Here is a 27,811-nt window from a genome sequence, read left to right on the forward strand (position 1 = left end):
GGTCATACCTGAATGGTCTAATGGTTTTCCCTACTTTCTTCAAATTTAAGTTTGAATTTGGCAATAAGGAGTTCATGATCTGAGCCACAGTCAGCTCCTGGTCTTTTTTTTTTTTGCTGACTGTATAGAGCTTCTCCATCTTTGGCTGCAAAGAATATAATCAACCTGGTTTCAGTATTGACCATCTGGTGATGTCTTAGTCATGCCCAGCTCTCTGTGACCCTATGGACTGTATGTAGCCTGCTAGGCTTCTCTGACCATGGCATTTTTCAGGCAAGAATAGTGGAGTGGGTTGCATTTTTGTCCTCCAAGGCATCTTCCCCATCCAGGGATCAAACCTGCATCTCCTGCATCTCCTTCATTGCAGGTGGAATCTTTACCCACTGAGCTGTTGGGAAGCCTCTTTTCTGTTTTATATAAAAGTTCATTTGTATAATCAAATTGTTTAATTATCATTTGGTTAGTATTCACTCAGAAATTGAGCAAAAATTTAGACGTAAAGAGTGGAAAGCAGTTTTTTCTGTCTGGTATTTTATTTCATGGCTAAGCTAAGAAACTGTGGAAAGATAGCTTTTAAATTGATGTGTTAAAAAGACTTGCTTTCAAAGATGAAACTTTCTCGAATGGATACAAAGAAGAGTTCAGTAGGAAGAATATATGTTACACTGTATAGTAAATCTTGATCTTTCGATGGATTGGTTTTATCCCACCAGTGTTTTGGGAAGAGTGCAGGAAGCGACCCCACCCAGGCTAATTCTTGAATGAATTAAATTCATTAGTGTAAGCTCCATGCATCGAGCTGCGGGTTGTGAACATTTGGAAACCAGTATCTTTTTCCTCTCTGAATTGCCTGTTGTTTAGACAGGGTTTAATGAAACCAGCAGCTCAACCAAGGAAAATACTACCATTTTTAGGCTGGAGGAGCCATACATCTTAATGAATCAAAGTGTATGACGCAGGCAGGCCACGTAATTCAGACCCACCCACATCAGAAAGAGCTTTCCAGCCTGTTCCCAGCTCCTCCGAGGGATGTTTAGGCCACCATGCCTTGCTTCCCTGATTGAGTTCCCCCACGTTTAACAGAGTCGGGTTTGTTACAGCATCTGTGAGCTGCTGTCTCGCCAAGCCTGGTTCTCTCTTGCTGCTCCGAGGTGGAAACACGTTTTGTTCTACAGCGGAGAGGAAGGCAGCAGGCACGTTGTGGTCCTCTCTGCCCGGCCACGTCCTGAGGGCATTTGGAGGCTGAGTGGGTGGAGACTGAGTGGCCCACTGCCTTTGTGTGTGCAGGGGCAGTTCTTCCTGGGAACGCAGGAGACTGGAGGTCCTGTCCCAGCCCTCCACCCTGTGCTCCCTGGGCCTGTCCACGGAGCAAGGGTGTGTGACCTGGCTATGTTGTGGTGGGGCAGCCCCTTGTCTCCACACCCACCTCTTCTCATAGAGGCTCCCCTGCTTTTCAGGTGTAGACAAGCAAAAGCAAGCTTTCTAGCATATAGGTATGATAGATTGCCCTACATGTATATATACATATATATATATTTTTTTTTTTTAAGAAAGGCCTATGTTTTAGAACTGGTTTAGAGAGAAAGTTCAACCTGCTCTTTATATTTATATATAAACGTATATATGATATATATATATATAATATTTTAGTGTATTATATAATATATAAGCAAAATATACAAAATATTAAAATATGTATTTATGTATCATATGTATGTTTTTATATATTGTGTATTTGTATTTATTTATATATATTACGAGTTCAGTTCAGTTGCTCAGTCATGTCTGACTCCTTGCGACCCCCTGGACTGCAGCACGCCAGGCCTCTCTGTCCATCGCCAACTCCCAGAGTGTGCTCAAACTCATGTCCATTGAGTCAGTGATGCCATCCAACCATCTCAGCCTCTCTTGTCCCCTTCTCCTCCTGCCTTCAGTCTTTCCCAGCATCAGGGTCTTTTCCAGTGAGTCAGCTCTTCACATCAGGTGGCCAGAGTATTGGGGCTTCAGCTTTAGCGTCAGCATCAGTCCTTCCAGTGAGTTTTCAGGACTGATTTTCCTTTAGGATTGACTGGTTTGATCTCCTTGCTGTCCAAGGGACTCTCAAGAGTCTTCTTCAACACCACAGTTCAAAAGCATCAATTCTTTGGTGCTCAGCTTTCTTTATGGTCCAACTCTCACATTCATACATGACTACTGGAAAAACCATAGCTTTGACTATATGGGCCTTTGTCAGTAAAGTAATGTCTCTGCTTTTTGATATGCTCTCTAGGTTTGTCATAGCTTTTCTTCCAAGGAGCAAGCATCTTTTAATCATGGCTGCAGTCATCATCTGCAGTGATTTTGGAGCCCAAGAAGATAAAGTCTGTCACTGTTTCCATTGATTCCCCATCTATTTGCCATGAAGTGATGGGACTGGATGCCATATCTTATTTTATATATATATATATATTTTTTTTTTCTTTTTTTCTTGCAGAAAGAATCAGTGGTATCCTTAACTCATGGAAATAACACTCAAAAGAGTGAAAACACCTGGGACATGCTTGGGCCCCCATAGCCCAAGCCCAGCCCGTAAGGGCCACCGCTGCACCCTGAGGTGCTAGTCTATCTGTTGTGTGGCCTGGCTCACTTTACAGATGCTTTCTTAGATCACTTCTCACTGAATCAGGATTTTGAATATCTGGTAGGCCAGCACAATGTGGGTGTTTGATTTTTACTGCAAAGGGGCAGGCCAGGCACAGAACTTGACTTGGGGTCTGGGTGGCCCTGCTTGCACAGTGGTACCTAGTCTTAAGATGTAGTTGTTCAGGAATAGCTTTGAAGTGTTGTGTAAAGGCTGCCCATGTCGCTTCTTCACAGGAGTTTGACTTTTAGAAGAAGAGCACTTTGTCGCAGGAGTGCTGGGCATGGCTATCCCATCCATGTTCTCAGATCTTTAACGACTGTTCATGGGGGATGATGCCAACAGGGTAGGCAGGGATTGAAGAACTGGTTCTGAGTATTCTTTCCAGTTCCTCCTGCGGCCCGAGAGGGAGGTGGAATTGCCCAAGGTAGAATCCACCAACCTGGGTTTGGAAAGTCCAGAAAAATCCATGCTGTGCATCCTTGGCCATGCATGCTCCACCGTCATCCTCAGGGCTCTGGGTCAGTGAGTGATGGCACCGATTGGAGAAGCAGGGTTCCTGGCACCCAGGACACAGCTCCTCTTCAAGCAAGGCTTGGGTGGAGGTCATGAAGTCTGACGGACCAGAGGTCAGAGGGCAGGGCTGGGAGGTCAGAGGGCGCAAAGAGGTCCAAGGTGAGCAGATTGGAGAGTCTAGGTGCTCAGCTTCTGTAGGAATGTGCTGGGTCCTTTTGCTTCTCCGCTCAGGGCCTTGTGTCGGCACAGACAACTGCGTCCACCCCTTTCCTCAGCAAAGCCTCACCTGCACACACCATACCTTGTACAGGGCTGGTATCGGGGTCACTGAGATCAGTGAACTTGTCTTGGTGTTGAATAAACTATGTGATGAATACATTTTGAGATGGAAAGAGGGGATCACTTTACCTACAAGGTCACCTGGGCAGAGAAGCTTGAGGGAGGGGTTCTGGAAAGCTGTGGAATGTGAAATGTCAGATACACATCCCAGTGGAGTCTTGCTAGACTGGAGTTGCCACAGTTGCCCGCTCAAGTGTGTGGTGCAGTAGGGTGGGGGCCGGGAGTGTGGAAGCATGGGAATGGATCTTGTTCCAGGTTGAAGGGGTTAACCAGAGTACAGACATTTCTGGACAGTCAGAACCTGGTCTGTCGTCTCATCAGGAGTCTTGGGTACCAGGCAGGAGCCCCATGTGGTTGATTCCTTGCCCTCGAGCATCCCGAGGAGGCAGGTATAGACCCTGGGGTTTTAGGACCATTGGAGCCTGTGTGATGGTGCCTGCTTCCTGTGTCTTTGGTCCACAGACTTTGGAAGAGGCTGTCCCAGCTCAGGGAGCCTGGCTGGCCTCTGAATAATGGATGCTAAGATACTGGCTGAGGCAAGGGTGCTGCGTCAAAGGGCTTCCCCTGCTGGCCTTTGGTCTGGGGTGGGGTTGGGACCCTCCCTAGAGTTGGTGGGTGGATATGCTTTTTGCCAGACCTTCCACATTTAATGTGACTGTTTGTTCTAGTTAGGGCATTCTGATCCTTTTTGCCATTGTGCTATTTGATATAGGATTTATTATTAATTTCTGTGATTTCTTGCCATCATACAGTTTGATGCAGGATCTGTTTATGACTTTGCTCTAAGCCTTGCTCCCGGTTTTGGGTGCAAGATGTTGCTGAGAAGTGCGTTCCATCGTCACTGGGTTGCTTTCTGTCAGGGCTGTGAGTTCTCTTTGTAATAACAAGGCAAGGCAGAAGGAACTGATTTAGCCTGCGCCTGGAAGAGGAGTAACTCCATTGACATTCCGTTGTAATTTAGCAGTTGGTTAATGGCCACTTACTGGAAAATGTTACCAGGCTCTGCGGTGAGTGTTGTTAGAAACTGAATTACTCTGTATATTTCCCCTGAGCCCTTCCCCCGCTTCTCTTCCAGGACATGCTCTGGACCGCAGGAAGTGGCACTGTGTTGCAATCACAGCCTCATTGTCCCTTTGTGTTATTTACTTTGTGTTTCAGAATGAACGATATTGCTTTTAATGGAAGGAGAGACTTGTCAGGAGCCCGGGGAGGTGGGGAGTGACATGGGAGGGTCACTGGGTTGCTTTACTGGGTGGCTTAGACCTGAAGGTGCCCAGAGGCTGCCTTGAGCCTGTATCCAGCCAAGTTAGTTTCACAGGTAATTAATCGCTTAAGCTGGACATCATGCCATTTCCATGCCTTTACCCTTGTCCTTATTTCAAATGGCTATTCAGCTTCTGGGTTTTGTGTAACCACTCACTTTGCAAAACCTTTGATCAGTCACAGAGGTGAAAGAATGTGAATTTCCCAGTCTGCTGAACTTGGGTAGAATCTGGCTTTGCTATTTACTAGCTGTATGACCTTGGAGGAGTCACTTAACCTCTCTGAGCCTCTGGGGGTTTTGCTTGTTTACAAATGGCCACACAAGTTCCCAGGGATGAGGGATTGATGAAATGATATGTGAGCATAGCTGATACAGGGCCCAGAACCTGCTAAACTTAAAATGCCAAGGGAAATATGAAACAGTAGCAGCAGAGTTCCCGTTTGTTCAGTTGGAGTAACGGGAGTTGAGGAAACGGCGGAGGAAGAGTGCTTTCTTCTGGCGTGGAGAGATCTCCCCTTTTCCTTCCACACGAGGAATTCAGAGTGATGGTGTCACTGTGTGCTGGGGCCGATCCAGCAGAATACCCTCTTCCTGCAGCGCTTGGGCTCTGAGGGAGGTGGAAGGCATGTTGCCTCCAGCTGGAAGTAGTGTCTTTTTGGGAGGCTCCGTTGTCTCCCAGGGGATCCCACACTGCGATGGCCACATCATTCCGTTTCTGGGTCATGTTTTCAGCTCTTCCTTCCTCCTGGGGCTCCCTAGACTGAATGAAGTAATTGTCACCAGCCTCCCACTTAATTACGGTGGCTGCTGCTCCCCCTTTCCCACATGCAAAGGAAGTCCATCGGGGCACTTGGCAGCCTCGCTACCTGATGGCCCCGGAGCCTGGATTTTTGAGGTCTGGTGGATTCCTGTGACTTTCCTTCTGCGCCCCAGTCTGGACGGCATCCCTAGGCCCTGCCCACGGCCGCACACGGGGACGTGGCCAGCGCGCGGGCCGCTCCACACACGCCTGGCACATACTGACAAGGCTGTGGTCTGCTTCTCTGCCCCCCCGCCCCCTCTAGAGTACAAGAAGAAGTACGGAGAAGAACACGGCTCCTGCCAGGCTGGGATAGCGGGCTTCTTCACCGAGGTGGGTATCGCTGTTTGGGCCGCTCTTCTCTCGTGCGTGTTCGTTTCCTGGCTGATGGGAGTTTGGGGGGCCCTTTGAGGTGGGTCTTCCGATCCCCCCGTGCCCCCCAGTCACATCCTTGATCTCTGTGTGAATTCTGGTCCTTACATCCAGGGAGGCATGTTGACACTGGTGGGGGCACCTGCTGGCCGGAGACCACTGGGCAGAGGGGGTGAGCTTGCCCATCTGGATCCCCATTTGGACGGTTTCTCCAGGAGTCAGTTTGACCCTGAGGCCTATGGTAGGAATTGATTCAAGGGGGTGGGAGAGAGATAACACCCAGTTAGTTTGTGTCTTCTTGCCAGCAGGTGTGAAGCTACATTAAGCATCCAGACATCACCTCCTAGCAATCCTTCTCCTTAGTGGAGAGACTTGGTTTTTCTGCAGAGCTCCAACCATCCCCTTTCCCAGTTTCTGAAGGACCATGAATTCAAATTCTTATGATCTGTGCTGTCGGATCTTGACCTTTGGTTGGTGGCCCATTTACTGGGACTATTTTCTCATGTGATTCTCACCCACTGTCCGTTTACTATTCACATCAGCTCCTCATTTCTCATTTTTATGGTGGTCTGCCATGGACAAAGTTCCATGCCAGGCTCTGTAAGTGGCCCCATCATCCAGCTAGCTGCTCAGGCCAAAAAAAAAAAAATGTACTTTTTACTTTACTTCTAATCATACACAGTCTTGTTGTTTTAACCTCCAAAGTACATCCCAGATATGACAGCTTTGATCACCACTGTCATCACCCTTCAGAAGAGCCATGGTCATTGCCTGGAGATACGCTGGCCCTGAATTTGTCTCCTTGTGTCCATGCTTTTTTTTTTTTTTGGTAGTAAAATACACACCACAACTTCCCAGGTGGCGCTAGTGGTAAAGAACCTGCCTGCCAACACAGGAGATGTAGGAGATGCGGGTTTGATTCCTGGGTCGGGAAGATCGCCTAGAGGAGGGCAAGGCAACCCACTCCAGTATTCTTGCCTGGAGAATCCCAGGGACAGAGGAGCCTGGTGGACTACAGTCCATGGGGTTGCAAAGAGTCAGACCCAGCTGAAGAGACTTAGCACACACATGGTATCTTTACAGACAGTGAACATTCATCTTTGTTCAGATCTAACAGTCGTTTTCTTTCTGGATTCTAGACATCTCTGTTAAGAAGGTCATCCCCATCTTAAGAGTGTGAAATGGTCACCTGTATTTTGTTACGCCACTTTTATAGATTAAAAAATATATCTTTAATCCATCTTGGATTTATGTTTGCAAATATTGTATGAGGGAAATGAACATTGTTTTCCTAAGTAAGTGGTTGGTTGTTCTGATACTGGTTTGTGAAACAGTTTCTTTATCCTCGTTGGTTTGAAATACCATCCTGCTGTAGGCCAAGGTCACCCATCTTCCATCTCAATGAGCATTTAGATGGTGCAATTTCTATGGCTGTTATTCCTCCAGTGAGATCTAGTGAGAATGACTCAGCCCAGTTGGCAACTGGGAACCACTGTAAGTTTGCAAGCAGGTGACAGACACAGTAGTGGCTGTGCTGTAAGAAAGGCTATTTGGGCTGGTCTTGTGCCCAGGAGTCTGGAAGTGGGGGAGCCTGGAGGGAGGCCAGGTTGAAGGCTGTGATGTGGTCCTGCCTCAAAATGACAGGACAGCTTGGGGAGGGGGATGCTTCAGGAATCAAAAGGTTGAGGGAAGTCAGAGGATATGAAAGCAGTACAGTAGGCTGGGCAAGCAGAGGACTGTGGGGTGGAGGAAGGAGGTTTTATGCCAGGGTTCTGGGGAATGGTGGTACCAGTGGAAAGGGGGCTGCCCAAGAAAGAAGCCACTGGAAGAGGCAAACCATGGGGTCTGCCTTAGACATGTGCCATGTAAAGTAATGGGATGGGATGGTCACATGATTGTTTTTAGAACATAGCCTCAATTTGGCCAATGCTAGATGGGCTTGATAAAGGACAGAAATGGTATGGACCTAACAGAAGCAGAAGATATTAAGAAGAGGTGGCAAGAATATACAGAAGAACTATACAAAAAAGATCTTCATGACCCAGACAACCACGATGGTGTGATCACTCACCTAGAGCCAGACATTCTGGAATGTGAAGTCAGGTGGGCCTTAGAAAGCATCACTAGGGACAAAGCTAGTGGAGGTGATGGAATTCCAGTTGAGCTATTTCAAATCCTGAAAGATGATGCTGTGAAAGTGCTGCACTCAATACGACAGCAAATTTGGAAAATTCAGCAGTGGTCACAGGACTGGAAAAGGTCAGTTTTCATTCCAGTCCCAAAGAAAGGCAATGTCAAAGAATGCACAAACTACCACACAATTGCACTCATCTCACACGCTAGTAATGTTCAAAATTCTCCAAGCCAGGCTTCAGCAATACATGAATCGTAAACTTCCAGATGTTCAAGCTGGTTTTAGAAAAGGCAGAAGAACCAGAGATCAAATTGCCAACATCCAATGGATCATCGAAAAAGCAAGAGAGTTCCAGAAAAACATCTATTTCTGCTTTATTGACTATGCCAAAGCCTTTGACTGTGTGGATCACAATAAACTGTGGAAAATTCTGAAAGAGATGGGAATACCAGACCACCTGACCTGCCTCTTGAGAAACCTATATGCACGTCAGGAAGCAACAGTTTGGAACAGACTGGTTCCAAATAGGAAAAGGAGTATGTCAAGGCTGTATATTGTCACCCTGCTTATTTAACTTATATGCAGAGTACATCATGAGAAACACTGGGCTGGAAGAAGCACAAGCTGGAATCAAGATTGCCGGGAGAAATATCAATAACCTCAGATATGCAGATGACACCACCCTTATGGCAGAAAGTGAAGAGGAACTAAAAAGCCTCTTGATGGAAGTGAAAGAGGAGAGTGAAAAAGTTGGCTTAAAACTCAACATTCAGAAAACTAAGATCAGGGCATTTGGTCCCATCACTTCATGGGAAATAGATGGGGAAACAGTGGAAACAGTGGCTGACTTTATTTTTGGGGGCTCCAGAATCACTGCAGATGGTGATTGCTGCCATGAAATTAAAAGACACTTACTCCTTGGAAGGAAAGTTATGACCAACCTAGACAGCATATTAAAAAGCAGAGACATTACTTTGCCAACAAAGGTCTGCCTGGTCAAGGCGATTTTTTCAGTGGTTGTGTATGGATGTGAGAGTTGGACTGTGAAGAAAGCTGAGTGCCGAAGAATTGATGCTTTTGAACTGTGGTGTTGGAGAAGACTCTTGAGAGTCCCTTGGACTGTGAGGAGATCCAACCAGTCCATCCTAAAGGAGATCAGTCCTGGATGTTCATTGGAAGGACTGATGCTGAAGCTGAAACTCCAGTACTTTGGCCACCTCATGTGAAGAGTTGACTCTTTGGAAAAGACCATTATGCTGTGAGGGATTGGGGGCAGGAGGAGAAGGGGACGACAGAGGATGAGATGGCTGGATGGCATCACTGACTCGATGGACATGAGTTTGAGTAAACTCCGGGAGTTGGTGATGGACAGGGAAGCCTGGCATGCTGCGATTTGTGGGGTCGCAAAGAGTCGGACACAACTGAGCGACTGAACTGAACTGAACTGAGTATGTTTATGAGGGGACTAGATGCGCTTCCCTGGTGCCTCATGTGGTAAAGAATTTTCCTGCAGTGCAGGCGACCTGGGTTTGATCCCTGGATTGGGATGACCCCCTGGAGGAGGGCTTGGCAACCCACTCCAGTATTCTTGCCTGGAGAATTCCACAGACAGAGGAGCCTGGCGGGCTACAGTCCATGGAGTGACAAAGAATCAGACACAATTGAGCGACTAGGCACAGCTCACAGGTGTGCCTAGGGTGGGGCTGCGGTTGTGGGCTCTGGGTGTGTGTGTGTTTGTGTGTAGAATACCTCTTTAGACAGCGGGAGGAGAAAGTCAGGTCATTGCAGAAATGAAAATTCATCAGAGATGGTGGTGGGGAGCTAGGGGAGAGGAGGAGTCCCGGAGAAGGGGTATCTCCAGCTGGAGAGTCAAGAAGGACGAGGACACTGGGGCTGGGGGGCAAAGAGGAGGAAGTTCAGGGGTGCAGAGGGTAAGAGGGGACCGTGCCAGCTCCGGGTTCCCAGTGGAACCAGAGGACCTGTTGGGATCCCAGGCCCTGGGCTCCAGAGCCCAAGGGAAGCATGGTGCGGGCAGCAGTGGGGCTGGTGTGTGGAGCGCTGCGGGGAGCAGAGCGTCAGCGGTCTGGAGGGCTCAGTCCTGACCTGGCCACGCCATCTCCAGCCACAGGGGCCCTTGGCCTTTGGTTCAGTTCCCAGGCTTTTGCACTGCCTAAACAGGAGGTCTTTGAACTCACGGTCTCTCTTGTTTCTGGAACTTCAGCTATTGGAGGCCGAGCAGGAAATGCCGTTGAAGGGGTCAGGCAGCCCTGCACCCCTCCCTTGCCCTCCCGCTGACCTTGTCACTTGGGGTTTGCCTTCGCTGGGAGCTGGGCCTTCCCTGCACAGAGTGGGCAGCTGCCTCCCAAGCTGGATGTGCTTCCGTGGCCTTCCGGTCATGGCCCTGTTGTCCTAAACTTCTCTGGCTGAAGGCGACTGCTTGACTTGAAGATCAGTGACCCTGGTTATCAAAGCTGTTTGAGTTGTTGACACCACATGAATTTTAGCCCAGCGTTGAGGATAAGAAGAGAACTTTCTGGGAACATGTTTATTTTTGCAGCCTAGGATAACAGAGATAGATACTTCTAAGCAGCAGGAGAAGACTTAGCCCCATCCCCGCCAGCGTTGGGACACCACCATGGGAACCTGGGGACATGTGGGTGGAAATTAGTTCGGCACAGACTTTTGTCACAGATCCTGAGGACTCTTTTACCCCCCTGCTTGTGCCAATCTGCAGGGCACCGAGAAATGCCTGCAGCTTAAATCTTGGGTAGCTCCAGGTACCTGGGAGGTTCTGCCCTTTGGGGAAAGGCCCACGCTGATTATGGATGGGATTTCGGCAGGGGTGACCTTGGACTTTTGGAGGCGCTCATACTTCTGTGTGTTACATTTGTGTTGGCTATTTCCTGGGTGGTGAGGAGCCAAGCATTGATCACATTTTCCTGGCACTTGTGGACAGTGGCAAAAGGGCCCAGGCTGCACCCACAGTGGATGGAAAAAGCCAAATAGGAGGGAGTCCCACGGAGACACTGTTTTCCTACCCCCAGCCCCGAGAGTCTCAGGCTGGGCCTCAGTTTATCTGTTAATAATTTGAACTGCAGGGAGAAGAGGGGCATGAACACTAAGAGGAAAGGGGGAAAAAACACAAATGCTTCTCGTTTTAAATGTTTTTGAGGAGAGATGGCTTTGTCTTATCCTCTTTATAATGTTTGAGAGAGGTGATGCAGTGATACGTTCAATGTACATTTCTTAACTCTTGTCCTGGATTGATCTGAATTATCAGAAAGCAGCACCTCCATTGCCTGGTGTCCTAAAGAGCTTTTCAGATCTCTGGTGATGCTTAGAGCATTGGTCCAGGAAAAGCCGCTGGTGGAGAAGGCTCTACACTGTGTTTACAGCTGCACTGGGGATACTGCTCATTATGACCTTCTGTGCTCCCTGTGTTTGGGCACTGATTGCAGATTTGTTCCTGAGCTCAAGGCCAAGGAGAAAGTCTCTCTGCTCTGATGATCATTTGTCTTTCTCATGCCCCTGCTAGTACTCGGACAGTCCCTTACAGAAAACAGATGAGTATAAGGAGAATGAATGAAGGGATGAATGAGTGCACTGCTTGTGTTTTCCTAGAGATGTATCCTAAGTGCAGAAAGTGATATATTTTTATAAAACCGTGAGATACCCCTGAAAGTGAAAGTGTGAAAGTGTTAGTCACTCAGTTGTGTCCGACTCTTTGTCACCCCCATGGACAATAGCCCTCCAGGCTCTGTCCATGGGATTTTCCAGGCAAGAACACTGGAGTGGGTTGCCATTCCCTTCTCCAGGGGATCTTCCTGACCCAGGGATCAAATCCGGGTCTCTCGCATTGCGGGCAGATTCTTTACCACCTGAGCCACCACGGAAGCCCAGATAGGATCTGAGAACCTTAAAATCAAGTGTTCTCAATGGTCATTCTTAGTCAACGCCTTCCTGAATTATCAAGAGCAAACCATTCAGGCTGGAGTCTAGTGGCTTTCTCTTTATCGCTGCTCACATGCTGCTTTGTTAAAGCTGTTACCCAAATTGACCATGAAACATGTGTTGCTTAAAGTATTGTCCTGCTCCTGCCGCCACACATATGCGCTTCTTTCTGCATTCTCTGTCCTCCTCTCTCTGCTGTTCTGTTTAGACGGCTCTGGCTTTTTTCAGACATTTACTTTTGGAATTTGGTGTTACTTTATGAACTGTCATCAGTAACTCAGACTTCTTCGGGCAGGATCTGGCCTCTGAGAACTCGTTGGAAACCAGCAGCTTCTGACAGCAGTGAGGCTGGCTCTGCAGGGAAGGGTCAGCCAGAAATGATGTTTCTGAAGTATAACAGTGTGGGGACTCTAGAGGCCAGGGGGTGGGTGGGTGCATGTCAGCCACAAGAGGTGTGACCTGTACAACATCTGGCATCTCCATGAGCCTGGAAGGCCTGCACCTGTCTTTATTGTAACCCTTCAGGACAGAGTATTTTCTAAAGTATTTTGTACATTTCCATGTTGTCTTACCCAGGGAATGTTGTAAAAAGGGCCTTGAATGATATTTGGACCTGGTATAAGCTTTCAATACCTAGTAAAAGATGCTTAATAAATATTGTTGAATGAAAAATTAATGATTTGGTTTGAAAAATAATTTTTATTATTTCTTATTATGGTGTAGATATGTTAGAAAGTATGATAAAAGAGAAAGGCTTTCCTATAGGGGAAGGAAAGACTTAATGATGTCTTTCTCTGTCGGACTTATCTCACTTAGCATAATGGCCTCTGTTGCAGCAAATGGCAAAATTTTGTCCTTTTTATGACTGAGTAATATTCCATTGTCTGTATGTACCGCATCTTCTTTACCCATTCATCTGCTGATAGACATTTAGGTTGCTTCCGTATCTTAGCAGTTGTCAATAATATAAATGTGATTTTTTTGTGTTGCTCATGAAGAAAGTTCTGGTGGGGCGTCTTTAGTTTATTATGAGTTCCTTGTTGTGATTGTGGGTCTCACCACACTGCTTTATCCCCTGTTCAGTTTCCTTCCCTTTTCAACCTGTGGGTTTCTCTTTTGTAGGAGCTGGTGGTGATGGGCGCCCCAGGCTCATTTTATTGGTCTGGGACAGTCAAAGTGCTGAACCTCACGGACAACACCTATTTCAAACTGAATGATGAAGTGATCATGAACAGGAGGTACACCTACCTGGGTGAGTAGCTCAAGGGGATGACAGGTAAGAAAGGGGAAGTGGGAGTGACTGCCACCAAGCTCGCCAGTGATTGCTTTACTGGTGGGAAGCAGGGTTCCTTGCCTTTTGCATCTGTTGTTCTAGTTAGTTGCCCTTTTAACCAGGATACCTCATGGTTGAGCCATACACACAGAAGGCAGATAGGAGAGCAAAACAGGGAACTGAATTCAAACTGTGTGATTTCATTAGAAAGCTGCCAGCTGAACCTCCAAAGAAGCAAACATTTTCTTTCCTTATTTTAGCAAATACTTGGGTCCAGATAATTAGATACAAAATGAATGCAAGAGAATTCTGGTTTTCTAGGACTTTCCTGTGGAAGAGGTCGCTGCTTCCTGGTCACAAGACTGGTTGCAGATAGAAATAATAAGAACCAGACATGAGCATGACAGATGGCACCCCAATCCTAAAGTTTAATTAAACGCTTAGAAAAACTTTTCTTATTTCTCAACCCTTTTAATCCTCTGGAAAGAAAATATACACAACTTACATGAGCAGCCACCAGGCCAGAATGACCCGGGACAGGCCCATGCTTATTAGAGAACAGAGAGGGGCTGTCTTTGCTTGTATATAAGACAATTTGACATGCCTGCTTTTTTTAAATTCAGGTCCTAAATGCTGCAATTCTGAGCTGAAAATGAAGCTAAATTTAGCAAGACCTAATGATGAGAAAACAACATTCTTTCACTTATTACACTTAATTCAAATCTGGGGGAGCCCCTGACCGCCTTTTGCATAGAGATTCACTTGTGAGTTGACAGGAGGAACTCGCTGACTTGCCTTTTTCCCTTCTAACTACAAGTTTTTTAGCCAGTAACACAGGTACTGAGATGTTTACTCAGAGTATTTGAGGCATTGGTGGTTCTGTGCTCCCAGCTCCTTAACGCTCTCATTTATTGAAGACTTACTCTGTGTCAGGCTCTGCATATTATTTCTTTTAATTCCTGGAACAATTTTATGAGGCAGCCGTTAATTATAGGTAAAGAAACCGAGGTGAAGAAGTCATATAATCTGCCAAGGTCCCATGGTTCATCAGTAGTAAAGCGGGGGGTTAAACCTGTACTTTCTGAGCCCCTCAGCAGACAGCACGGTCCAGTGGTGTGACCTCTCCCTGGGACGGGGAGCTCCTTGAGGAGGGGAGTTGGCTGACATTTCCAGGTCTTGGTATAGTGCCTGGGGCAGCACATGTTGATTAGATCAGAGAATGATGAGAAGGCGGAAAAGAGCCCAGTTTGGACATGGCCTTAGGGTCAAGGATAGCCCCTCTGAGCCTCAGGGCCTGTGGCTCCTCCCGTGTGTCTGTCAGACACCCTCATGCTTTAGAAGCTCATGCACACGGGGTCACGTGAAGCTCTGCGGGCGCTCGTGATGCTCTTAGGGAATATGAACCTCCTGTCTGAGAGAAATCAGTCACCTGGTGAGTAAGAATTGATCATAATATGACATTATTACAAAATGCAAGCATCTTATGATCATAGCACTAGGGTTTGCGGCTGAGGAAAGGGTTTGCAGAATACATGGCAACCTGTACAGGGTTTCTGCTGCCAACGGGCTCTCAGAAAACAGGGACACTGAGACCAAACTCAGACAACTTTTACCTTTACTTCTAGATTCCTTTTGCCTCCAGATTCTTTGCTTAGCTATCCTTCTGCCCACCCTCCAACTGTAAGCTTTTTTCTCCCTTTTCTGAGAAAGGGATGTGTGTAATGGCTCACGACAGGAGCTTGGGGGGCACACAGATTGGATCTGAATCTTGCTGAGTAATCGCAGACACATTGCTTACCCACATTTAGTCCTCATGCCCATATCTGTGAAATGGAAGAAATAATCATATCTTCCTCATAGAGTTGGGAGATTAGAGATAGTGGCATCTGAAGACCTGTGTAAGAATTTCACAACGGTTTTATTCACAATAAAGTTGAAATAACAGGAAACAATCCAAGTGCCCAGCTTTAGGAGAATAAAGACATTATGACGTAGTCACACAAGAGAACATCCTCAACCATAAAGAGAAACTACCGCTATAGTCAGCAGCATGTGCTAAGCCTCACAGATGTTATGGGTTTTTAGAAAATAATTGTTTTCATTTATTTGGCTGTTCTTGGGCTTAGTTGTATCATGCCAACTCTTCATTGTGGCATGCAAATTTTAGTTGCAGCATGTGGGATCTAGTTCCCTGACCGGGGTTCGAACCTGGGCCCCCTGCATTGGCAACATGGAGTCTCAGCCAACAGGCCACCAGGGAAGTCCTCAGATGTTATATTGAGTGACGTTTAGAACAGGCACAGTAATGCATGGTGACGGAAATCAGAATGGGGTGATCTGTAGTGGGTAGTGACTGGGAGAAAGAAAGAGGGAACCTTCTGGGCTTATGATTCTGTGGTTATAGTCACTCTGGGTGGTGACTGCATGGTTATGCCCATGTGTCCACACTTGTTAAATTCTACATGTCAGATGTGTGTAATTTACTGTATGAGAATTATATTTCAGAAAGGAACAATGACAACAAAAAAACAGATGTAGAATGTTTAGTATAGCACCTGTTCAAAAGAGGACACTCAGAAAACACTCTTTCCTGCCCTGGGTCCTTGTGAATGTGTCTTTCTGTGAGATGAGCCATTCCACAGTGAGAAGGCTGACAGCTGCCATTTGTTCCTGGGGCTTCCTGGCTCAGTGGTGAAGAATCTGCTTGCCAGTACAGGAGACACAGGAGACTCAGATTTGATCCTTGGGTCAGGAAGACCCCCTGCAGGAGAAATGGCAACCCATCCCAGTATTCTTGCCTGGAGAATCTCATGGACAGAGGAACCTGGCGGGCTATAGTCCATGGGGTCACAAAGAGTCAGACACGACTTAGTGACTAAGCACACATGCAATTTATGTTCCAAGAATAACTGGATCATAATTGTCCAGATAAAGGATGCTTGAGAGACACTGTCTTCTGATGGATCTTTTTCTTCTCTCGCAAGCTCATCCTTGGTTTCTGCCCTTTGCAGGCTATGCAGTTACTGCCGGCCACTTTTCTCACGTGTCCTCCACTGATGTGGTAGGAGGTGCCCCGCAGGATGAAGGCATCGGGAAGGTGAGGAGGAAAGTGTGTGAACCAGCATGGGGTCAGGAGGGGAAGCGCACTGCCTCTTCTTAGAGATTTGTCAGCTCACACTGATGTGAAGATGCTGCTGGATAATGATGAAATATTGAATCACCTGTCTTCACTCAGCCTCTTTTGAGAATTAATTTGGAAGCTTCTTCAGAGTGTGAACACTACTCCCAGACCTCTCTGTCCTCTACATGCTGTCATCTGAGAATGTTTTACCATGACTGACTCTGTATTATTTGAGAAATTATTAAGGTTGACCCCTGGCATCATGGCATCCACCAAAGAAATGGTATCTAGTGCTACCCAACCCCAAACCCTCCCCTTTCCCAAACCCTTTCAAAATTTGACTTAATGGAGCCAAGTCTAGTCCCAGATATCTTTGGGAATTTCTTTATTTTTAGGCCTAGATTCTCATATTTTTTTTGTTTTTCTCCAATGTTTTAGAACAGTATCAGTTCAGCCCAGAAGCTAGAGTGGGAATATATGGGTCTGTTTCCCTAAACTGTCTGTCCAGAGTGTAGAAAAGATCCCATGAATATAGGGCAGTCAGAATCCCTTTGGGAATCATGGCATCTGTGGGGCCTGGTATATGAAGAAACGTGCTTGTTGGATCTTTAGCTCCAGGCTGCAGGAAATCAAGTTGAGTCAGTCCAGATGAGTCAGGAATCTGTATTTTAACGAGTTCTGTAGTTATCCTGTAGGTAAGACTGAACAGAGGAATGGTCTTTAGTCTGAATCCGTAGGGGTGGACACATGATAGAATCTGATTGTATCTCCATGGACTTGGAAAAGTGGATTCTGGAGAGGCCCAGATGAACCGAGACCACTGTTAACTGGAGCCTTCAGCTAGATGCCAGTCTGATCAGCAGACGAGGCGTGACTGCTGGACGTTCATGAGGGTTATTTTCCAGGATCCTCCTTGGCAGGAGTTAGAAGTTGCCACTCATGTTTCTGGAGCATGTGCCTCCTTCCCTGGTGACACAGATGTCATTTTCCTTGCAAATGAAGTCAGATTAAAAACCCAGGGTCTGAGTACAGGGAAGGTGGGCAAATGAACTCTGGTAACTTCAAGCAAGGGGTAGGTCTTTCTGAGCCACATGAATTCCTCTGCATGGTAGAGGGAAGGGGCCAAGAGCCGTCCCCATATTGATAATCTCTTCTGGGAGGAGCTGCGTGTGACCAGGCATCTCTGTAGCTTTGGCAAACGTGCCTCCCAGTTCACAGTGGTACGGATGCCTTGGTGCTGACAACCGCATGTTTTTTTTTTTTTTTAAATCACCAATTGATTTTAAATCACCAGTCAAGAAAACTTGATCTAATTATATTGTCTTTTCTTCAGATGGTTGGGATAACTGTGTAGTCCTGTCAAGTCTTAGGATGAGAGTGGTACTTAAAACTGATAGAGCCAGACAGAGGGCCTCGTGGATCTAGTTAACAAAGACAAACATGAAATTGCTGCTTTCAGCCAGAGCGCATGAGAGGCAGTGGGGACACTGGTCATAGTTAGCAAAGCTGGCGATGGTTCCATAGTCCCAGGCTTGAGAATTGGCACACACTTGCTTCCTGAGGACCCCAGGATGGACCTCTGGCCTCCAGGATCTTGGTGGTCATCATTTCTGGTGTTAGGACAAGAAAGCATTTGCAGTAAGATGGCGATTCCTTACCCCACGGGCGGCTCCCTAACACTGATTCTCATGGGACACTTGCTCTTCCTTTAAGATGCCACTTGGAAAAGAACTTACATACTCAAGTCATTTAGGAAGTTCTGTGCAAATAGTCCTTGCTGTGGTGGAGATTCATGGTGTACATGCCGATGCTAAAGGCTCTAAAAGGTCCCCAGTAAAAGAACTTGTTTAATTCTGTCATTTCCCGAACCAAACTCATATTTATCCAAGCAGATCTCCTGAAGCTAATGTTCTGTGGAACCACTTTGGAAAACTGCTTTGTCTAAAATACTCACGTCTACCCCTCTCTCTTACACAGTCGGCCCTCCCTATCTGTGTTTCCACACCTGTGGTTTCAACCAACCATGAATGAAAATAGGAAAAAAAATCTAGGAATTTCCAAAAAGCAAAACTTGAATTTGCTGTCCAAATGTATTTATATATTGTATTTGCAACTATTTACATAGTATTTATATTGTATTAGATATTCTAGGTAACGTAGAGATGACTACATAGGTTATTTGCAAACACTATATGCTGTTTACATACGAGGCTTGAGCTTCTATGGATTTTTGTATCCCAGGGGTTCTGGACCCCATTTACTGCAGACACCAATGATGACTTTATTGTGACACTTGCTAAAGCTCTAACTAACTGGAGTGAAGGAAATGTTTCAAGGAAGAAAATACTTCTCCCAGGAGTTGATTTTTTGGTAGCAATTTGGAAGCTCCTCGGGTCTTACTGGGCACAGCCTCCATAAATGATGTGGTTCAGGAGGCATGGGGTTGATTTCTGCCTCAGGATTAAAGGATACTTTCTTTGTAAAGTTGGTAAAATAACTTGTCATCAGCTAGTGTAGGCAAACTTGTGTGTCTGTTCAGGCATTTAAATAGGATTCCCAAGAGAATGCTGATAAATATCTGGTCATTGCTTGCATCTTACCTAGATTCTTTTTCCTTCCATAGGTTTATATTTTTAGAGCTGACCGAAGATCAGGCACCTTAATTAAGATTTTTCAAGCTTCTGGTAAAAAGGTGAGATCCTTGGGATTAGTGTCTTTTTGTTTGTTTGTGAGATGTCATCATGTGGGAATCAGTTCTTATTTAGAAAGTTGGCTTAAAGGCCTGTCTGTGCACTGCATTTACATGTTGGTTCTACTGCGTGTTGGAGCCTCGACCTTCTCAGCATCGTGTGTGGCCTGCAGAATCCCAGGTTCATGCGTGTTGTAGAGACAGGTAGCAAGATGAGTTTGTACGTGACTGAGTTATAGCACAGAAGTCTTAAAGGTTGTCCGTGGTTCAGATACTTCTCAGAAAGACTGTGCGCCCTGTTTCTCTCTGCCTCTCTGTCCTTCTCTGTCTACCTTTCTCCCAACTCCAGAAAGATCAGGCATTGTTGAGTACAGATATATAGCCGATTATTTTCAGAGGAGGCCCGCACACAAGTGGTTCTCCCTCTCCCTTATCTCATCAACCCAAAGCTGCCCCTCCTCCTCACATCCCGAGCCCTCTGCCCTCATTGCCATAGGGACCGTTGCCCCACAAAAACCAAACAAAGCTCACCCGGTTCCTTTTAGGACTTTGAAATAGAAATAGCTGGCGAAGGCTGCCCTGAAATTAGTCCTGGCAAGGTTTATCTGCCTGTGTCATCTTGTTATCCTTACCCTCTTGCTAATTCTCTCCCCATTTCCTGTAAGTTTCCATTATATATTGTACCATGGTCTGAAATTAAGCCAGGTAGAGATTCCTTTGGTCAACAAGTACCGTTTTTCATGGGCTTATCAGTGGTGCACACCTTAGCCTGGCTTCAGTTGGCAGGATTGTTTGGTGAGATGGCTGCACTAAGAGGAGGCAAGTTTAGGCAGGGAGTGAAGGGGGTGATTTGGAGGCTTGTCTTGGTGGAGGCCTTAGTGAGCTCCGGGAAGAAGCACAGGATGCCTGGGACTTGGGAGGGTGATTCAAGGAGATAGGTAAAATCACCTTTTGACATTCCTACCATTACCCTAAGAAAAGTCGGGGGGGGGGGGGCGTGGAAAATGATTGTTTCCTTCCGGGGTGGGCCATGTGCCCTAGTTCAGGTCCTACTGTGTCCCACCTGCCGCCTGCCAGCCTGGCACCATCGCGTATTGTTCTGCTGGGGAATCATATTCTGAGTTCCGAAAGTCCCACTTACAAGTAGAGCTATTTTTTTTGCAGTTCTAACAGCCTTCATGTGTGTTCTTAGTATATAACTGTCATAACCTTTTCAATAAAACGTACATCACCCGAGCCAGTTCTGTGAGCTTTTTCCCTGAGAGCAGCGCTGTCTTCCCCCGGGAACTATGCTGGCCTGTGTTATTTTAACATTTCCAAAACCCCAAAGCAACAACACTGGAAAAAGTCTGTGAGCGATTCTGCAAAAAAAGGATTTCCAAGCACCTCTAAAGTTAGAAAAGAAATAACCCCTATGCCATTTCTGAGAAAGAGTTCCAAAGAGCAAGTAGGGGTAAATGTAGCCTAACGTTTTAGTTCTTTCTCCAAAAAAAATCAGTGGGTGAGTTTTCCTGTGGAAAACCCTCCCTCCCTTTCCTCCCCTTCCAGTATACTGGGCTTGAAAGCATGAAATTAAGGATTCCTTCTCCCCCCGCACCCCGCCCCAGCTTTATTGAATATAATTGATATATAACACTTTTAAGGTGTACAGCCTGATTTGATACACATATGTACTGTGAAATGATCGCAGTGAGGTTTGTTAGCACATCTGCCACCTTACATAACCACTATCTTTTAAGGACTCTTTAAAGTGAACTGTGGGACTTGAACCCACCTGTCATCCCGTTTGTAGAGCATCTTCAGGTTCAGCTGTCACCGTGCCTCCCCTCTGCTTCCTGCGTCCCCACCTCCGCTGCCCGCTGCCTGCGCCCAGGACAGACCCAGTTGATGCTGGTCATCCTGGTGTAACCTGCCGTCCACAATTGCGCCCTTTCTCCTTCTCAGAACCCTCCTGGTTTACATGATAGCTCTCATGGCCGCCCATCTCTGCCTGAGTTGTGGGTAGGTTTAGGGGAGCAGATTTGAGAGTGGGTGGCATGAAAGGGAAACTTCCTGAGGACGTGATGATGTGCGTTCTGGCACAGACCAGCCTGCAGATCAGCTCAAGTGTCCTCATTATGACACAGCGGGGCTTCCTGAGGAGGGGACCAAGGGCCAGCTGTCTCCCCTCCCAGCTACAGAGCTGCTGTTCCTTTTCCTCCAGGCTCTTCTCGGCCTCTCCTTGAATTGCAGTGGCATCCGTCCTTCGCTTCTGCCCTCTTGTTTCACCATCTTCTAGCTTTACCCCCGTCATCATCTTGTTGATTTTGAAATAGACCATTACTCCCTTTAGATGTCGTATTCTGCTTTTGTCAAAAGAAATGAGAAATTCTTGTCCCTCTGACTTCTCCATTATTACAGCGGGAAAGGATATGACCCCAGACTTTCAAAGGATGTCTTTGCTTTACCCCTGTGTCTGGAGCCACACTTAAAGGAAGGTTCTGACTCAGGAAACCCCCGGTCCACTTCTGCTTTTGTGTGACCAGAATCTGGTCAGAGTTCTGTCTCCTGGCCTCACTGTAAGAGAGACAAAACCCCAAAGGGTTCTGGTCTTCACTGGTTGACATCCTTTGTAAGGTGCACTTAAGAAATCACCAATACACGTGCAATTCTGTTGCTAATAGAGGCATATGTGTGCAAGCTCAGTCACTAGTGTCCGACTCTCTGTGACCCCATGGACTGTAGCCCATTGGGCTCCTCTGTCCATAAAGGCATGGATTGCCATGCTCTTTCCCAGGGGATCTTCCCCAACAAGGGACTGAACCCGCGTCTCTTACGTCTCCTGTATTGGCAGGCGGGTTCTTCACCACGAGCACCATGTGTGTCCCCACATTTCCAGGTTGTTGGGGGAGCTCTGATCTGGGAATACTCACCCCAAAGCATGCCATTGCCACATCCAAGTTTTATTGCGTTAACTGAGCATGTGAAGTGTTTATATGTCAAAACTTAGATAGGAAACTTCATGTACGGGATTTCTGATTGAACACCGACGAAGATGCCAAGTTAAATAGTCCATTGGAATGAAACAAATAGTTCCCCTGGGACTCAGCCAGAGAGAACAGCCAGCAACTTCGGTCTTCATGGCCTTGCCTGGGTCTTAGCAGTTTCTTTTATGAAAGTCAAGATAGGGATATTGGCAAGGCCACTGAATTGGTGACCATCAACTGGTTTCTGCCCCCACCTCCATGATTCTGAAACTTCTCCATGCTCTTCTCCCTTGGGAAGGGGTGAGTGGGAGTGGGTGGAAGTGGCATTGACATGTGACTGGGGAGGGACTTCTGAGTCCTGTCCCAGGCCGGAGTTGCAGGAAATAGACCAAAGTACCCTCTCAAACTCCCCTGGGTTAACTGCCAACAAACAGCAAAAGAAAATGCTTGTTCATGTCTGTAAAACCAGAGCCCTTTTACTTGAAAACATTTATTTTAAAAGGATAGCTTTTTTTTTTTTTTTTTTTTTATAAATTAAAAACAGAGGTCACAGCCCTTGGAAAGGACACAGCCTACAAAAATTTTCATTTGGTCTGCATGGTATGTTTATTTATTATTTTTTAATATGAATTAGTTGTCAGCATTTTAAAAATAGGCAATTCAAATAAAATTTTAGAGCTTCGGTTTCTCTTAAAGGATGAGGCAGTCGGCCTTTTCTGGGTCAGTCAGGAGTTGACTTCCCCCGGGTGGAAGTTGCTCCTTTCACTGGGCCTGTGGACTCTGGTTTGCTGCAGTCTCCACCACTCTCTGCTGTTTCTTAGACAGATGAGCCGAGCGTCACTTGTCACCTGTCAGCGTGCCTGTGCTATCATTTGCTTTTCTCTTATACCTATTATATCACCTGTCTGGATCCCATTGGCTTTTGCCTTTGAGACCCCTGATTTAAAATAACAGGTCCTGAGTCAGAGAAAGACAGATATCGCATTATGTCACGTATATGTGGAATCTAAAAAAAGTGATGCAAATGAACTTGTTTATGAAATAGACTCACAGACTTAGAAAACAAACTTATGGTTACCAGAGGGGGAGGGTGAGAGGGGTAAATTAGGAGTTTGAGATTAACATATGCATGCTACTATATATCAAATAGATAAACAACAAGGACCTGCTGTATATATAGCTCAGGGAACTATATTCAGTGTCTTATGATGATCTGTAATGGGAAAGAATCTGAATAATACATCTCTGAATCCCTTTGCAGTACACCTGAAACTAAACACTGTATGTCAACTATACCTGAGTTTAAAAAAATGGTAAAAAAAAACAAACAACAAAACAATAGGTACTGGATAGAGCTGTGATTAAACCAGCATAACCTGGCTGTATTCCCTCATTCATCAAATAATCTTATGAGCTGTACATTCTTCTATTACTTCAGCTCACACCTTCCTAGCCAGTCTTCAGTTTTACCCAGAACTGGGCAAGGGTATTCTGTTTTCCATGTAACATTTATTTTCATGTCTGTCTTCTGTTGTAAAATTCCATATTCCTAACTTGCTTGGCCTTGTCGAATGTCTGATATATGAGGCACGTTTATTATGGTTATAACCTATGTCTGCAGCCTTGGCTGGCGTTTGTAAAAGCAGTACCTCATCCTCCAGGGATTGGCCCATTTGTTTCCCCTTTGGTGGGGCTCCAAGTCAGTGGCATGGGTCTTGCATTGACTGGGGTCCCCACATGGCTGCCAGGAGGCGTGGGGAGTTGGGATCTCACTGTTGCCCAAGCATTCTTACTTCCAGGGCAGCATAGCTGGCACAGCTTCTGAAGGATTCAGTAGCAGATGCCTGTCAGGCTGGGGGGCTGGAGGAAGGCGCAGGGGCCCCGTGTGTGAGGGCGGACACTGAACGCTTTGTTGCAACTCAACTTGGTTGCAGATGGGCTCTTACTTCGGCTCCTCCTTATGCGCAGTTGACCTGAACACAGACGGCCTCTCCGACCTGTTGGTGGGGGCCCCCATGTTTTCTGAGATCAGGGACGAAGGGCAGGTCACCGTCTACATCAACAAAGGAAACGTGAGTACAGAGCTGGGCAGTGTGTGGATGGGGTGAGGGAAAGAGACGTTGACCTGAGGAGTAGTGACTGAGACCCATCACCCGGAGGAGGTGAACAGACTTGCTTCCTACCTTCACAAAGCTCCGTGTTTCATCTATGCAAAGTTATATGCACTGTGATGACTGCAGACACACAGGGGTCCAGAAATATTCAAATGACTAGCACTGAGTACTCTTTGTGTACCAGGAGCCGTTTCTCTTGCTTCCTGTGAATGATCTCAATGACATGTGCACATGATATCAGGGGGTCCCCATTTTTCAGGTGAAAAAACTGAGGCTCAGATAGGTTACGTCAGCTGCCCCAAATCACACAGGTAAAAAGCGGTGGGGCTGAGATTTGAAACGTGGGCAAACTGACTTTGGAGTTAGCATGCCTCATCTCTAGGTTATGCCACCTCCCTGGGAGTATGTACACAGAGAAGCCTTCTTGGAGGACATGATGGCTGGAAGGAACCTTGAAGAAGAATAGGAGTTAAACAGACAGGTGGGAGTGGGCTGGGAGCTGGGCAAAGTAAATTGAGGTGTGAGGCAGTGGGACCACAGTTCAGCATGATGGGACTTGGATGGGGGGTTAGGTGGGGATAGCACAGTGGCCACGGGCTGTAGTCATGATGTCCCTTAATCTACAGAACTGTGAAAGGAACACGGCTGGGTCAGAAAGCTGTCTCTGCAGCACAGTGGAGGGTGGGTGGGGGCAGAAGCTGAGGGACTACAGTGCACCCGTTGGGGCAAGAGACCAAAGAGAAAGCAGAATCTTTTCAGGATGTAGAAGAAAGAGTATTCAACATGAGGGAAATGGTTCAGTGAACAAATCCTGTGACCACCAGCCTTTTAGCTAACTTGAGAAAATGCTTATGAGATAATCAGTGACAAAGCAGGATAAAAACTACATATACAGTCAACCTTTAAAAATATACAGAATACAGACACGTGCACCCCAATGTTCATCGCAGCACTGTTTATAATAGCCAGGACATGGAAGCAACCTAGATGCCCATCAGCAGACGAATGGATAAGGAAGCTGTGGTACATATACACCATGGAATATTACTCAGCCGTTAAAAAGAATTCATTTGAATCAGTTCTAATGAGATGGATGAAACTGGAGCCCATCATACAGAGTGAAGTAAGCCGGAAAGATAAAGACCAATACAGTATACTAACACATATATATGGAATTTAGAAAGATGGTAATGATAACCCTGTATGTAAAACAGAAAAAGAGACACAGATATACAGAACAGACTTTTGGACTCTGTGGGAGAAGGCAAGGGTGGGATGTTTTGAGAGAACAGCATCGAAACATGTATATTATCAAGGGTGAAACAGATCACCAGCCCAGGCTGGATGCATGAGACAAGTGCTCGGGGCTGGTGCACTGGGAAGACCCAGAGGGATCGGGTAGAGAGGGAGGTGGGAGGGGGGATCAGGATGGGTAATACATGCAAATCCATGACTGATTCATGTCAATGTATGGCAAAAACCACTACAATATTGTAAAGTAATTAGCCTCCAACTAATAAAAATAAATGGAAAAAAAAATATATATATACAAAATACATAAAGTTAGTAACAGATCTCTCTGGGTGGTGGTGCTTGGGTAGATATTTAGTTTTATCTTTATACAAATAGTGAGAATGTAATTCTTTCATAATCAAAAAAGTTAGTAAAAGTGTACTTTTAAGCTGTGACCAAGATGTTAAGTTAGTTAAGTTATCCTCGTTGGGAGGGGGTGGTGGTATTAAGCTAAAGCCAGGTGGGCAAGGGGAAAGAAAGAAGGGAAGTTATTTAAAGAGGAGCCAGGGGATGTTAGAGCCTTGGAATTTCTTGGGTGTTTGCAAGCTCTTTGGGAAGATGCCTCGTGGTGCCTGTTGCAATGGCACCTGCTTCTATTCTGACCTTCCAGGAAGGGAGACAGGGCAGGCACGGGGAGAAGTGAGGCAGTCATTACGGAGATGAGAACGGTCAGCATTCAGTGGCTGCCGGCCACCGTGTATGCAGGAGACTGACTCGGTGTTTGCACGGGTGTTAACTTGTCAGGCAATAAGGTGACCAGCCCAACAGCCCCAGGGCATGGAATCTATGAGCAGGATCATTCCCCAGACCTTCTGCAGGCATATGGCTCCCACACAACCTATGGCCAACCAATGTTTCTTAATGCCTTGGGATTACCCGAGTACCAGGGTATTCTTATTTCTGTTGAACTTCATCCTATGGGATGAAAGATTTCAGGGCAGTGTGGAGCAGTGGGAAAAACTGGTGACTTGCCCTTGAATGTTGGTGTTCCCACTGACACACATAGCCTGTGCGATGTGGACAAATAGCTTGAAATCAGCGGCTCATTTTGCTCATCTATGAAGTGGACAGAGTCATAAGGTCTTCCGTGTACAGTCACTGTGTGATTTAAATGAGGATGTGAAGATACAGTGCCTGGTACATGCCAGGAATCAGTGTTTCTCCTCTTCACCACGCTGATGGGAGGAAATCAGCACGTATTTGTGTTGTGGGGTGGGGGTTTCACTGACTTAAGAAATCATCACATCTTTAGTTTTTGAAATGTGTTTGTATATAATGGAAAAAAAGGTTTAGTCATAAAGAAAGCTTTGGGATGGCTTGTGGGGGTACCGTGGCTCTGAGTGCCTCTACCCAGGAGCAGGGTTAGACATTCTCGTGCCTCAAAACATTAGATTGTGTGTTAACACTCTGATGGTCACGTGTCAATGATTTGGGGGCAGAGTAGGTGTGGCCTTGACTGTCGCCATCACCACTGACCCTGCCCTCTGTTGGTTGGTGTTTGCTCAAGAAACACAAACCAGATACGAAAATGGGCACAGTTTTGTGTCCTGTTATCACCACTTTCACCCCTTAACCAAGGACTACTGGGTGTCGGTTTTTCTGAACCATGAGTCCCTCTGTCAAGATCACTCATACATGCATCCTGCGAAACAGCTTTATAAACTTGTACCAGAGGCACAGGAGATCAGGAATGAAAATATGTATTCCTTTAAAACAACTTTGGGGATACTGTGGGGAGAGGAGACCATGAGGACAGGCAGGTAGGCAGGTAAATAGGTTGGTGGAGAGTGTTAGGACCGGAAGAGGTTCAGTCATTGGCCAACAGTGTGTCTCCTTCCCTCTAAAATGTGTCTCAGGTGATCAGAGACCCCCAGGGTGCCCAGGTGGGAGGGCCTCCTTTTGCCCGTGGGTCTAGGGGATGTCTGGGTTCCTGGGATTCTGCCCAGGTGTTTCCTGTCCGTGGGTGTGCGGCGGGGAAGGGCGGCATTCCCAGCTCTGCTTTTTCATTCTTTTTTTGGTTGTTCGGTTTGTTTTTGTTTTGTTTTCCGTTTTCCCTCCATCCTGTTTCCCAGGGAGTCCTGGAGGAGCAGCTGACCCTGAGCGGAGATGGTGCCTACAACGCACACTTCGGGGAGAGCATCGCCAGCCTGGGCGACCTGGACGATGACGGGTTCCCAGGTCAGTGAGCTGGCTTCTGTCCTCTTACCTGGCCCTGCTGTGGGCACTCCAGGATCTACCTGCCTGAGGGAAGGCCCGTCCATGCTCTCGAGGCAGAAAATACCCGTGAGACCACATTTTCCATGTAGACACAGGCCTGAGCCCTGACTCTGATGGAGGTTTGCTTCTGTGAAATCCCTGCT

The 27,811-nt window shown here is 46.6% G+C and overlaps 1 protein-coding gene across 1 annotated transcript in view; it reads left to right on the top strand.

Moving 5' to 3' along the window:
* The window catches only part of ITGA9 (integrin subunit alpha 9), a 362,863-nt gene that overhangs the window by 39,743 nt on the left and 295,309 nt on the right, over positions 1–27,811 (top strand). The window contains exons 5-10 of the mRNA XM_061127757.1: positions 5,804–5,871; positions 13,118–13,247; positions 16,280–16,365; positions 19,013–19,081; positions 23,979–24,116; positions 27,524–27,629. Of these exons, the coding sequence (XP_060983740.1) occupies positions 5,804–5,871; positions 13,118–13,247; positions 16,280–16,365; positions 19,013–19,081; positions 23,979–24,116; positions 27,524–27,629 (597 nt within the window). The remainder of the gene's footprint in view (positions 1–5,803; positions 5,872–13,117; positions 13,248–16,279; positions 16,366–19,012; positions 19,082–23,978; positions 24,117–27,523; positions 27,630–27,811) is intronic.

Source organism: Dama dama, chromosome 24 (assembly GCF_033118175.1).
Source record: "Dama dama isolate Ldn47 chromosome 24, ASM3311817v1, whole genome shotgun sequence".
Lineage (NCBI taxonomy): Eukaryota > Metazoa > Chordata > Mammalia > Artiodactyla > Cervidae > Dama > Dama dama.